The sequence below is a fragment of the Watersipora subatra genome, chromosome 3 (assembly GCF_963576615.1).
Source record: "Watersipora subatra chromosome 3, tzWatSuba1.1, whole genome shotgun sequence".
Lineage (NCBI taxonomy): Eukaryota > Metazoa > Bryozoa > Gymnolaemata > Cheilostomatida > Watersiporidae > Watersipora > Watersipora subatra.
In genome coordinates, this window is record NC_088710.1 from 36,540,046 (window position 1) to 36,553,973 (window position 13,928).

At 38.8% G+C, this 13,928-nt stretch overlaps 1 protein-coding gene across 1 annotated transcript in view; it reads left to right on the forward strand.

The window, feature by feature from the left end:
• The window catches only part of LOC137390460 (E3 ubiquitin-protein ligase HUWE1-like), a 149,827-nt gene that overhangs the window by 83,323 nt on the left and 52,576 nt on the right, over window positions 1–13,928 (forward strand). Inside the window, exons 49-61 of the mRNA XM_068076789.1 lie at window positions 828–1,054; window positions 1,332–1,452; window positions 1,634–1,784; window positions 1,964–2,337; window positions 2,491–2,607; window positions 3,200–3,421; window positions 3,559–3,857; window positions 6,293–6,443; window positions 6,618–6,743; window positions 9,002–9,184; window positions 9,318–9,460; window positions 9,656–9,940; window positions 13,515–13,813. Coding sequence (XP_067932890.1) covers window positions 828–1,054; window positions 1,332–1,452; window positions 1,634–1,784; window positions 1,964–2,337; window positions 2,491–2,607; window positions 3,200–3,421; window positions 3,559–3,857; window positions 6,293–6,443; window positions 6,618–6,743; window positions 9,002–9,184; window positions 9,318–9,460; window positions 9,656–9,940; window positions 13,515–13,813 — 2,698 coding nt within the window. The remainder of the gene's footprint in view (window positions 1–827; window positions 1,055–1,331; window positions 1,453–1,633; window positions 1,785–1,963; window positions 2,338–2,490; window positions 2,608–3,199; window positions 3,422–3,558; window positions 3,858–6,292; window positions 6,444–6,617; window positions 6,744–9,001; window positions 9,185–9,317; window positions 9,461–9,655; window positions 9,941–13,514; window positions 13,814–13,928) is intronic.

Here is a 13,928-nt window from a genome sequence, read left to right on the forward strand (position 1 = left end):
ACATCAACACAGCTGAGGCATTTTCTTAATTTATTCAGGATGTGAATAATAGGTGTTGTATTTCCCATTTACTGCAATGAAATTTATTTCGGCCAATCGTAAAAAAGGAAAGTAGGAATACAATTGCTAGCATTTCCTAGCGATATAAATTGGAGCAGACAATCTCTAAAGTCAGCTCTGTTACTGATGATAGCTAGCTTTTCTTCCTCAAGTTGTTTTCTTTGTTTGTTTCTATGATAATATTTATACATAATATTCTCAAGTATATATAAATACTGATGGTCTTGGAGATTGTTTCATACGATATTTCAGTGAAAACTATATTGCAAGGTTTACTTACAAACTCTGTTCATATCTCAGTTTAGGAGCCAAAATGAGCAAGCGTGTTCTATTTATTTTCCATAATGTCCAGTAAAACTAAACTGTACTAATAATACTATGAATTCTATTATCAGTGCACTGTTTTATTGTAGCATTTACAAGTACTAAACCTGATTCTGTTTCTGCCAGATGTTCACGCGATTGTCCTTTTATATGATTCATTTTTTAATTTTCCTTCCCCAACTGTTTGTTTTATTAACCAGAGGATCTCTGATTACTAGGAACTACGAATGTCAGCATGGGTTACGCATTGTGTCAGCATGTTATATGCTTTGTGTCAGCAGACTATCTTGTTAGGTGGTTTTACATTTCATGTCAGTAAGTGCTGTGCATGTTGTTACCAGTTGCTAAGACTCTGTCAGACAGGACTATATATTATGTGAGAAGGTTCTGTCACTGGTTTAGCCTCCTTATTCAACTAATTTAAACAACTTAGCTCTATCTAGCTGTGAAAGAGGATATAGTAGAGCGCCTGCTCGCTGACAAGAAGCAACAGATAGAAGCAACAAAGGAGAAGGAAAAGGAAGCCAAAGCAGCGGAAGCAGCAAAGACGAATCTTCCAACTACTGCTTCCACAACTGTCCCCAATGCTGTGGCTGAGGACTCCAGAGAGCCAGAAGGGGTGCGGGACCTCGATGCAGCAATGCAGTCAGCTGGTGCCACATCGCATGATGTAGGTTGTTTGTTTTTGTCTTCATTTGTTCATTAGCTTTTAGTATAATTACAGTTCAGTCACTGAAGTATTGAAAAGATAATAGCTGTTGGCGCAGTGTATTTATAACTAGTTTGGTGTAATAATCGTCTCAAACTAATTTCAAGTTGAGTGCTAGGATTGTTGTACCATGTATTAATTTTGTATCCTATTTTAGTTTTTTTAGATTTAGTTTCAATAATATCCTTTTAGCTGCTAAGCCTTGACATGTCTGCATGATATTCTTGGTTCATTGCAGAGAGACTCCGATGAGGTTCTTGGACTTGAAGGCAGGATCCGGCATCAGAACAGAGAGTCGAGCGAGTTCTTGCATTCCATCCATGCTCTACTCCTCGGGGAGGAAGATCTTGCGCAGGACGGTAAATCGAGTACACTCTTTTCTTTGTACAGTCGCAGACCTGACCTCAATCTCTGCTTACTTGCTCCTATGGACCGTACAAACATTCTCATAAGTTTGCATAATAAGCCATGCACTTGTCCCAAAATTCCTTAGCAATTTAACATCACGGTAAGATGCAGCACTTTTTTTTCTATTTGCAGTCGCTCGTCTATACAATAGTAGGCAGGAGTTGCGGACCCTCATGTCCGTCCCTCATCCTCAGCCTCACATCAATTCTACTCAAGACACTGCTGCCAGGAGAATCACTAGTTCTATTAATGGCAGCGCGAACTTGGATACTGCCTCAGGCATGTGAGTTATCATCTAGTACTATGCCATTGCAAGCTGTTGCCATAGTTTCGCTGAAGGCTCAAGTTGGTGGTGGCAAGGAATAAAAGGGACCATTTTTGTTTGCTTACTTTTGCCGCGAGACAGTTAGTCAAAGATGCGTCTGTCTGCTGTATGACAGTAACCCTGTCTTGTACTTCTAGTGGTGTGGCTGATGTACCAAACGAAGATGAGTTGGGACCAGCAGTGCCCTCGGATCAGGAGAGAGGCAGTCAAAGCGCTGGGAACTCTACCCCTCTAACCGCGTCATTCGTACCTCCTTCATCGACGCAGTCTCTGTCAAGCCGTCTCGAGCAGGCACTGGTGACGGCACCAGTCGAGACACCTTCGGCGGTCCAGGAGACTGTGAGAGCTGACTCAGCCAATCAGGCTAGAGTCGGAGAGTCACTGGTGGAGCAGGATAGAGCTTGTACTCCACCTAACATATTCTATGATGGGGATGAGCCAGCCCCTCTGCCTGAAACAGAGAACATCCAAGATCAGCCTGCATTGCCACCTCTTTTTCCAACGCTATCAGGTGCTGTCAGTTGTTCTTATAGTTTTGTGAACATTGGACTATGTTTGACCGTTATCGCTATCTCTCAAGCATATGTAAAACTTATTGTTAATAAGTTGCCTCTGCGGAACTCCATGCCTCGTATACAATGATCATGTCACTTGCTTTCTGCAGCTGTGACACCTGATACGGCTGCAAGCTCTCTCCTCCTTGAAATACCTCTCCAGAGTGTGCCGTCTCTTCGAGCTACAACTGTGTCTGTCACTTCTACAAATGCCACACCTAGCACTGGTATGTGATGGATCTTATTTGCTATTCTTCGCTAGTATCCACAGCATTTGCTGGTCTCACTCAATTGTCTAGATTTTATGTATGTCTGTTTTGAAACCTTTTGCTATAACGGATATCAGCCAAACGATGATAATTTATTTTACTATAAGCAATATTGACTTTCAGTTTGAGTTGAACTATTCTCTGTATTTTTTATTTACATTTAGTAAACAAAACTTAAGTGCTGTTTTAGTAGTTATGCATGGTAATCTTATCTAGACATCTCAATCAGTTGTTTTGGAATAAATTGAACAGCGCACGCTCTATTCAAACAAGAGCTCTCCATGGACCTGTATTATTTGATTATTGACTAGTGGGTAGTAAATTCCAGTGGAGTATGTGTCTAGTTTACGTGTTGGACTAACTGTACATGTACAGAGTAAATGTATATACAAAGAGGACAATGATGAAAACAGAACTTTAAAATTCAGCTGTTGTTAGATGAAGGTTGCTGAAGAGCATTAGGAATATGTGAAAAGAGCTGATGATGGGGTGCAGACCATGTCATTTATTGGAAGCATATCGGTATGCGTGAAGATCTTGTGTTTATTAGGTACAGTCGCTGATGCAACTGTTGGTGTTGCTGATGCAACTGTTGGTGTTGCCGAGGCTGCTGCTGCTGCCACTGTTGGTGCTACTCCGTCGGATTATACTAATGGCTCTACACTGCCGCCACTTAATCCATCCACACTCGCAGCCACTGCTGTTGAGAACAGTTCTGCTCCTGAAGGAAGCTCAGGGTCTTCATCAGCCTCTAACGATGTTGAAGCGTCCTGTATGTTAGCTGTCTTGATATATTTGATTGTCTCTCGAATATAATAGATGTGGCATAGCAAATAGTAGGACTTTAATGAATGTGGAATTATTCAGTTGTCTTTGGCAGGTTTTACACAGCCCTTGCCCATTTTGCAGTACCTCCTGGTCTCGAGGGTGTTGATCCATCATTCTTGGAAGCTCTTCCAGAATCGATTCGACGTGAAGTGATAGCTGAGCAACTCAGATTGACGAGGGTTCAAAACCAAGTAAGAGAGGCTTCTTGCGCTGCAGTCGCATCCAGTATTACCACATCCACTGTCAGCACAGCTGGAGCCACTGCAAGCACCTCTTCTCAGGCAGCAGCCCCATCTACAAGTGCTGAAGGCTCATCAAATTCACACGCTGATGTGAGTGCAGAATTCCTCGCAGCACTGCCTCCTGCAATACAAGAAGAGGTGAGTGACCAAATGCTCTTCAGCTCAGTGAATAAGGAGTTGTGGACTCTTGGTTCGTGCATTGTTTAATTATGATTGGCCAGCTTTTTAACACTTCATTCACTCTCACACAATTGAGAGGCTGCCAACTCCTTGGCACTGATTGCTCATTTACTGATCAGCCGTTTATAGCTTTTACAAACTACCGGTACTGAGGCTGATTGATTGCAAGTCACATATTGGCTATCGACAAACAGCTGAAAACCTTTTCTTTTATACGGACTATTTTACTAAATTTTTACTTAGTTACTGTGCCATAGACGTTATTGTTTTAGTAACTCATCTTGAACAAGTATTGCTATCAAGATCTTTAGTCCTATAAAGTTGAAATGAAAATTGAATAACTCAGGGCAAACCTATTGTAAAAAACACTTTGTATTCTCTTTTTTAAGAATACTTTAGCAACACAACAGATTTTATGGTCAGACTCAACATAAATACTTAACAATTTTCGTCAATTTGAGACCAGATGGTAAAAATCTGTGTGCAGCAATCATAAATTAAATATCTCACCAAAGGCTCGCGTATTCAACTATGAAGTCAAGATTTCCTCTTTGAGATACTTTATCGATGATTGACATAATTGTCACTCAGTCAAACATTACACATCTTAACCATTTCGGCAGTTTAGTAGAGTCAAGTTACAATCTAAAATCACTTCTACAATTTGTTACTTTTACAATTTGTTACTTTTACAATTTGTTACTTTTACAATTTGTTACTTCTACAATTTGTTACTTCTACAGTTTGTTACTTCTACAATTTGTTACTTCTACAGTTTGTTACTTCTACAATTTGTTAAAACTTAATCATTTAGTAGTCAAGTTACAATCTAAAATTACTTCTACAATCACCTTTTATAATCTACAATAACCTTTACAATCGCCTCTACAATCACCTCCACAATCTTCAATCACCTCTGCAATCACCCGTACTTGCCTATTATTCAACATACAGAATAAAATTTGACAAGACGTTTTTCTTGACACACCAAGCGATTTCCAGTATACGGCATCTAAAATGTCTCAAAACTCTACAGTTTTGGAAGCAGAAGTCAAAAATCTATTGGAAATGGAAATTATACATATAAAAGCAATGAATAATATAGATATGTAAATATAAAATGTATGTTAAAGTAAGTCAGGTGGCGTATTGCTATCATTCATTCTACCACTGAACCATCACTTCAAAGGCTCAATCAGCAAACCTTAAACTTGAATTTCCCTCTTTAGAATACTTAATTAACACTCCGCATAATTTTTATTGTCAAACTAGGTGTAAAGTGTCAGTGTGGCGCATTGGAGCACCGTATACTCATAAAAAAGCAGACCTATATGCTTTAAAGGTGTAAAGTGTCAGTGTGGCACATTGGAGCACCGTATACTCATAAAAAAACAGACCTATATGCTTTAAAGGTGTAAAGTGTCAGTGTGGCGCATTGGAGCACCGTATACTCATCGGAGCACCGTATACTCATCGGAGCACCGTATACTCATCGGAGCACCGTATACTCATCGGAGCACCGTATACTCATCGGAGCACCGTATACTCATCGGAGCACCGTATACTCATAAAAAAGCAGACCTATATGCTTATATTGGAGCACCGTATACTCATAAAAAAGCAGACCTATATGCTTATATTGGAGCACCGTATACTCATAAAAAAACAGACCTATATGCTTATATCGGAGCACCGTATACTCATAAAAAAGCAGACCTATATGCTTATATCGGAGCACCGTATACTCATAAAAAAGCAGACCTATATGCTTATATCGGAGCACCGTATACTCATAAAAAAGCAGACCTATATGCTTATATCGGAGCACCGTATACTCATAAAAAAGCAGACCTATATGCTTATATCGGAGCACCGTATACTCATAAAAAAGCAGACCTATATGCTTATATCGGAGCACCGTATACTCATAAAAAAGCAGACCTATATGCTTATATCGGAGCACCGTATACTCATAAAAAAGCAGACCTATATGCTTATATTGGAGCACCGTATACTCATAAAAAAGCAGATATGCTTTATTTTTCATCCCTAAAAAGTATTACATTTAAAAGATGCAACATTTGGCTATCCAATAGAAGTATTTTAGGGAGTCTTTTTGAAAGTCGCAGCATATAAATGGCATTAATACAATGAGCAAGTCATGCAACAACATATTCATATGTCATGGGATGCAAAGGTTTAACCAGTAATATTCTCATTCTGTGTCTAGCCGTGAGTATGAAGGTATGCTTTAGTTGGATGCTGCATATGACGATCACTCAGGTTAATATGTCTATTAATTATGAAGTGTTTAAAGGTTTTTCTTCACAAACATTTCTATTATACTTTCTAAAGACTGTCATCAGCATGTGTTATTGGGACCTTTTCTGCAGGTACTAGCTGTACAAATGGCTGAGCAAGCAAGACAGGCTGCTGTCCAGGCAGGGCCAGACAATTCCCAAGATCCTAGTGGTTTCCTTAACTCTCTGCCTCCAACACTTCGCCAGCAGGTGCTTGCAGATATGGATGACAGCCAAATATCAGGTGCTTGTCTGTTGAGACAGCTTGTTCTAGATTACCAGTTGTTGGGCCGCCCACCTCATTGTAATGCTAATGCTAAGCGATGTTTTTCTTATGAAGTTGCTTTGCAAAAGCATGTTAAGTTATGCAACAGCATTTTAAATTATGGATCATGAGCAACGTTTGTGGTTTTTACAGTGCTGCCTGCTGACCTCATGGCTGAGGCTCATTTGTTGCGAGGGGAACTGGAAGATAGAAATAGACGGTTCCAAAATCAGATGTTTCCAGGAAATAGCTCATTGGGTAGCATTCTTCGTCAAACAGGTACAGTAGGTGCTCCTACAACATAAATAATCTGTTCCAGGAACATTTACGTTATAGGGACTTTAGGTTATACAAACAGTAATATACATGTAAATTGATTAATCCGTTCCAAGATCTTTCTAAATTCACCCCTTTGGCCTTACAAAAAGGAAAAACTAGACTTTTTAATTTGCAGGCTGTATCGTAACTGCAGTATTATTGGTTTGCATTGACAACTTCTCTCTTTTTCTGATCAACTTCACTGGTTTTACAGATCACGATTGCGGTAACTGCAATAAATTGATGGAAAGCACACATCTTCGACATTCATTTACAAATATTTGCTCTTTTTTTTTCTAAACAGCAAAGTCTATTCTGCAAAGCAAAACTGATAACAAATATTTTATACATACAGTAATACTTCAACTTACGAGTGCTCCAACGTACGAGAAACTTGAAATATGAGCCAGCTTTGAAGCACGTTTTAGCACTAACATACGAGCCATGTTTGAGATACGAGCACGTGAGTCAGTTGCCAAGTATGCCGGAGGTGTTTTATGAGAACAGCATCACTCTGTATTTGTTAATGGCTCAGGTTATAATACGTTTGTACCGTGTTTTTGTGTGCGATTTTCAGTGCAGAATTATGAGAATTAAAAGTACTGTGCGTAGATCGAAAGTTTGCCAGTAAAATGAAAGATAATGTTAAGAAAAAGCAAATGATAACAATTGATAATAAATCGAAAATTATTGAAAAATATGCGAAATGCATATGCGTGATTGAGCTAGCTCAGCAATGTGACCGAAATACATCCACAATTATCAAACAGAAGGATTATATTCAGGGCATTTAGTTCGCAAAAGGACTAACAATAGTTTCTAAACAGCGTAGCGATCTTCACGGCCGCTGATGGAGAGACTGCTCAGGTATTGGATAAACGATAAACAATTGATCCGTAACAGCGTAACTGAAACGATACTATATGAAAAGGCCCGTGCTATCTATCAAAACCATAAACATTCGGACAAGTTGGCTAGTGGTCGTGCATTAACCGTTTGTGACTACACATGTGTTCGTCCTATTCGCAACATGTTGAAAGGGCGACAAAGGCAAACGTCCTTAGATAGGTTTATCTTAAAACGGCCGGCTAGTCGTGAAAGCGAAACAAAGGAAAAATTACCTAACCAGCGAGAAACTTCAAACTATGAACGCCGAAGAAATTTTAATTACGTTAGTTAAAAAGTTAAAAACGCAAAGTTAAAAATGAAAGTTTGCTTTCAGGTTTGCTTTTAAGTTTGTCTTTTAAGACTTTGATTAAATCCAAATTTATCAAAGTCAACTGTTGTAATGAAGAATAACTTCATCTCCCTCTCTGGCAAATGCTAGCGTTAGCTGCTATTGTGGGTATTTAATTTTACATTTTAATTCATCACGTTTCCTTGCATTATTTTTTATTTGTTGCTTTTTAAAAGCATGTGCCAAGTGAGGACAATAACCAACATGTTCTTTCTGTTACAATATCTTGTTTTGGGTGTATTATTTGAATTTTTTTAGAATATGGAAACCAATCAATATATATTTAATTGTTGTATATATAAATAAATTGCACCAACTTGCAAGTAAATTGACATACGAGCTGAGTCTCAGAACACATTAAGCTCGTAAGTCGAAGTATGACTGTACACAATAAAGCAAAACAACCAAATATTTTACTATGAAAACGCTAACTGTTCGTCGTCTATCTGTACTCAGGGGTCAAGGTTAGGAGAAAAGATAACTTTTGACGATAATTCAGCTCGTGACATTTAGATTGGTAGACCGACGCTGTAACACCTGCGCCAATCGATCGCCTCTTAAGCATTTCTATAAACTTGTGCAGGTACCTATTCTCTGTTTTGTTGACACATCGGACGATCTATCACCACAAACTAGAATGTCATCGAAGTAGTATATACATGTATAAAAGATATAATGCTATACGCACATCGCTTTTGCAAGTGCGGCGAGATAGGTTACGATTCAACTTGAGAACTCGCTTGACTTGACACTTTACGTTATATGGATTTTTATGTAGTACGAAGCAAAATCTTCACATAATTTTTTACGTTATCTGGAATTTATGTTATAGGAGGTTTACGTTATAGGAGCTTCTACTGTACGTACTTCAATGTAGTTCACATTAAACATTCGTTGTGTTTACAAAGGTGTCATTTCCCTGATATCTAAAGGGTTATACTTATACCTTTTATGCATAGTTAGATTGCAGTATGATTTGTAGCTCTTGGTGGCAGAGGGGTGAATCAGCTGTCAGCTTCTAGATTTTTGAGGAGAGGAGTAGGTGGAGGTCTTGGTGGGCATTGGTCTTCTAACAGCTCAGGGTTAAGGTCCCAAGCTAGATCAGGTAACGTGGTAAGACGGGGTCGACAACTGCTTGACCAGGAAGGCTTAGCCTGCCTTCTAGGTGAGTTTTAAGGCATTATCTAAAGTGATTCTGCATGTATTGTATAATTTTATTATTCTATTCTCCAATGCTGTCAGGTAATACTTGTGGGAATTATCTCTTATCACTTATGGTTACGTTCTCTAAATTGTAGTCTTGCTGTTTCTGGATGAGCCAAGATTGAATGTGAGTCGGTTGCACAGAATATTTAAAAACTTAGGTTACCATAGTGAAACGCTGCACTGGATGCTGCGGGCTCTCATCTCTATCCTAGTAAAGACAAATCAATCGAAGGAGGTCTGTGCCCGAGGATGATTAATACTTTCTTTGTATATTGCTCTTCTCCCTCTTCATATTCGCTGTTACAAACCTAATGTTATGTGATCTCGTGTATTTGATATATATATATATATGTGTGTGTAGGTATATGTTATGTGATATCAGAAAGGCATCACTTGCTCGCTTTGGCAAAACTGATTGCTTTTCTTTCAGATACCTCAGTTGAGCAGCAAGCAGCAGAGTCAATCCGCGTGGCTGTCTTTTGGCATGGATGCTGCTCTCGGCTGCCGCGCTAATGTATTCCAGGTACAGCACAGCTCTTCCTCAAAACGCTCGACATCATCTAGTGGCAGCGTTACTATTCATCCTCAGGCAGCTCAGCTTGTGTGTCAGCATGTCATGGATACTCTGATCTATTTGAGTAAAACTTTTACCCACCAGTTCTTGCCAAACTGTCCTTCACCGAGTGATGATGGCAAGGACTCCACTCAGAGTGCGGTAAGTGTTTCAATTGTTCATGTAACACGAGTGTAGTCCATTATTTTCTAATGATTAAGCAGTACAGAGGAACCTTAGAACCTTGAGTACTTAGGAAAGACTCAAGTCTTTTAGTAGAAATTTTGCTTTGACTTGGAAACAATATTTCTAAATATGAATGCCTTCCGTATTTTGGCCTGTTTGTTTATTTTATATCATGGCCAGTTTGCTTCCCTTGGTATGACATAACGTACAACGCGTCTCACCCATTTATTTGCTAGTGAAAATCAGTAAATGACAAATGTTTTGTGTTCGTTGGATAATTTGGAGTTGTCGTATATCACATACAGAGTAGGACAACTTTAGCTTCGAGAACTTCAGGTTTGATATTTTTTATGATGACATAGTTCTCAGTTCATGTCGATGTAAATAAATCATTTCGCTTACGTTCTGAAAAACATTCATTTTGCGCAAAAAACCAAGACAACAATACAACTGTTTTTAACCACAGTTTTCCCATTTCCAGCGGTCATTGCTTAGCCTTGTTTAGGCAGCCAATGCCATAGGTAAACAAACATACCATTCGTAAATTTTATTAATTATTTCTCTGTTCTTTTTTCTTATGTGTAATTTTTTTACTTATTATACAGTAATATAATTCTAACATGTGCATGTATTTTTTTGCAGGTTTTAACCATTACATGAATTTATAATGTATATATAAATATATATAAATGTAAAATATAAATATATATATAAATGTTATTTCCGAGTTTGGGGGAGTTTTGGAATGGATTAGGGCGTTTTTATGGTAAAGTCGGTTTGTATTTGCAAAGTTTTCCACATATAAAAGGCTTCCGGAGCAAATTAATTTCATAAGTAGAGGTTTCACTGTATTAGGGTATGGTGCTTTTCACTGTATTAGGGTATGGTGCTTTTCACTGTATTAGGGTATGGTGCTTTTCAATGATGGTGTTCAAGTTTCAGAGAATATTTCAGGTTATCAGGGTATGCGGGCTCTTATGAGCATGTTGAGAATTAATAGGTTATACTTTTAAATATAATAGGTAACACTATCATACAATTGAACTGCCCCTGTCAGTGGTTTACATTAACGCCATCCTCTCACAGTGGTGAATTTGAAAGAGCCAAACCGTCCCAATATGTCTGTCAGTTGCTTGGTTTGCGAGGAAGAGCCCTAATGACTATACATGTTGCATAAATCACTATGTTTCCATGATGCGCAGTGCTTCGGAGTTGCGCTATCTCCGAATCATGGAAACGGCGTCTTCGCACTGAAATCACTGCGCACTGATCAGTGCGAAGCCAGTGCAAATTCGCAGCAAGGAAACAGCGACTGCGCAGTGGCTGCGCATAGCTCTCATGCCGTGGAGACGGATTCTTCGAGGGCCATAAACTAGTACAAAGGTTGTCCTGCTAATCTTGTTTTTTTACTATTCTTCCGATCTTCTTTCACCTAAATTTAATTATGCTCTGCATTCACGAGGATGATGAGGTGATTACTTTCCTGGACTTTGTTATCGATGCCAACACTTTTCGAAAAATAGGTGGCAAGTCCTAAATTAACGTTTAAATAATATACTTAAAAATACTTATTAAAAATCTATTACTACGTAAAAAGTGTGTTAAGGTTTGTAAAACCTTGTGAATGTTTATTGTAAATAAAAGTATGACGACAGAATCATAAAAAAACCGTTTATGACGTTCGGTATCTGTGATCGATTCTATTTCTCCATCAGTCGATTCGATTTATACAATTTCTCTTCTCTGGCTAATTTGCGGTATTTGCTGAAAACCACTGCGCAGCATGGAAACGTACAATCCCCTCGACTTCGGAGGGGGCTGCTTCGCAGTACTGCACACCATGCAAACATAGTGAATGATGAACGGGGTGCATACTTTCACAATAAAATTCGTAAAAAAGTCACCCCAGAAGCAATTCCTATGAATTTTGTTCTCAGGGCTGATGTACAAAGTACATGATGTATTGATGTACAGATGGATAGAATCACTATTTTCCTGTTTGTTTTGTTCCATGCAATTTTCTAGCCAGGTTGTCAGTGATCTTCATCAAGCAATGCTCTGTTGGCTCAAGGTTAAAGGTTGACTTGCAACAAAATTCACAATACAGTTATTTGGTATCATAAGATTCACCATGTCTTACTCTGCTGTATTGTAGGTGCAAAATATATGGGAATGTGATTACAAGCTCATGAAAGCAAAAAATAAACATTTAATCGCAGCCACACGAGACCGCCGTTGTGTGGATTCACTTTCCAAAATGGCTCAAATGGGACGTAGTTGTTACAGGATGGTTTCTGTTTACACTTTCATGCAACCTCATTCTTCGAAATATTTTCACAAATATACTTCACGCATTCAATAAAACCATGTCTATTGTTCTTTCGCGTCTGTTTTATCGTCATTGTAATACTGTCACTTTTAGCACGGATATCTTATAACTTACCGTAAAAAATCGTTAAACTTTTTAACCTTAGCTCGAAGGAGTACATATCATTGTCTGATAATCATGATGAGCCTGTTGGTCACCTGTGATAATCAAAAAGTGCTGCAAAAATTATTTGCGAAGTATTGGGTCACATGATCAGATTACGACTTGACGATTGAATAATGCCGAAACAAAACTGTAAAGTTGCGAGCATCTATATTTGATACGGGGTCTTCAGTAAAACTCAAAGTGTTTGTCATAAACTAGTGCTACGATAAGTTTTATATTGAGATTTTTAGTGGCCTTTCAATTCACGTGAGAGCATCACATGACAAGACGATAACCAAACTGTAATGACTACGTCAGAGAAATAGATTCCAATCTACGGTGACTTTTAGTTTTTGAGCTTTTAAGAGCTTGTAATCACATTTCCACATATTTGGCACCTACACCACAACAGAGTAAGACATGGTGAATCTTTTGATACCAAATAACTGTAATGTGAATTTTGTTGTGAGTAAATCTTTAACAAGGAGCCGAGTAGGTTATACTCTATCATGATGTCTTTAACAAGGAGCCGAGTAGGTTATACTCTATCATGCTGTCTTTAACAAGGAGCCGAGTAGGTTATACTCTATCATGCTGTCTTTAACAAGGAGCCGAGTAGGTTATACTCTATCATGCTGTCTTTAACAAGGAGCCGAGTAGGTTATACTCTATCATGCTGTCTTTAACAAGGAGCCGAGTAGGTTATACTCTATCATGCTGTCTTTAACAAGGAGCCGAGTAGGTTATACTCTATCATGCTGTCTTTAACAAGGAGCCGAGTAGGTTATACTCTATCATGCTGTCTTTAACAAGGAACCGAGTAGGTTATACTCTATCATGCTGTCTTTAACAAGGAGCCGAGTAGGTTATACTCTATCATGCTGTCTTTAACAAGGAGCCGAGTAGGTTATACTCTATCATGCTGTCTTTAACAAGGAGCCGAGTAGGTTATACTCTATCATGCTGTCTTTAACAAGGAGCCGAGTAGGTTATACTCTATCATGCTGTCTTTAACAAGGAACCGAGTAGGTTATACTCTATCATGCTGTAAAACTTTGCTTTTTGTTACCATTGTAGAGTAAAGAGCGGGACTCGGGTATGACCTCGGGTAAAAAGTCTCCTAAGCAGCCTTTAACACCTTCAACATCTTCCACCTCCTCTAGCCAATCATTCTGGGATGTACTTGTGAGGCTAGACCAGATGCGACTTACACGCAAAGGCAAAGGTGTGCAGAGGATGTCAACAAGTTTTTCATTCGGTCAGCTTTCTTCCGAGGAACCCGTTGCGAATGTAAACGTTGAGGAATCCGCTTTGGGCCAGCTGATGGCTCTGCTCTCCAGTCCCGTGATACGCAGGAGTCCTGCCCTAACTGACAGGTTTCTGTTTACTTGTCATCTCTCTTTTCCCGTCATATCTTCTGTCCTGCCTTCATTTTTGGTCTGCATTTCTTCTTGTCGTTGGTCGTTGATCAAAGTGCTGCACATAACTTAT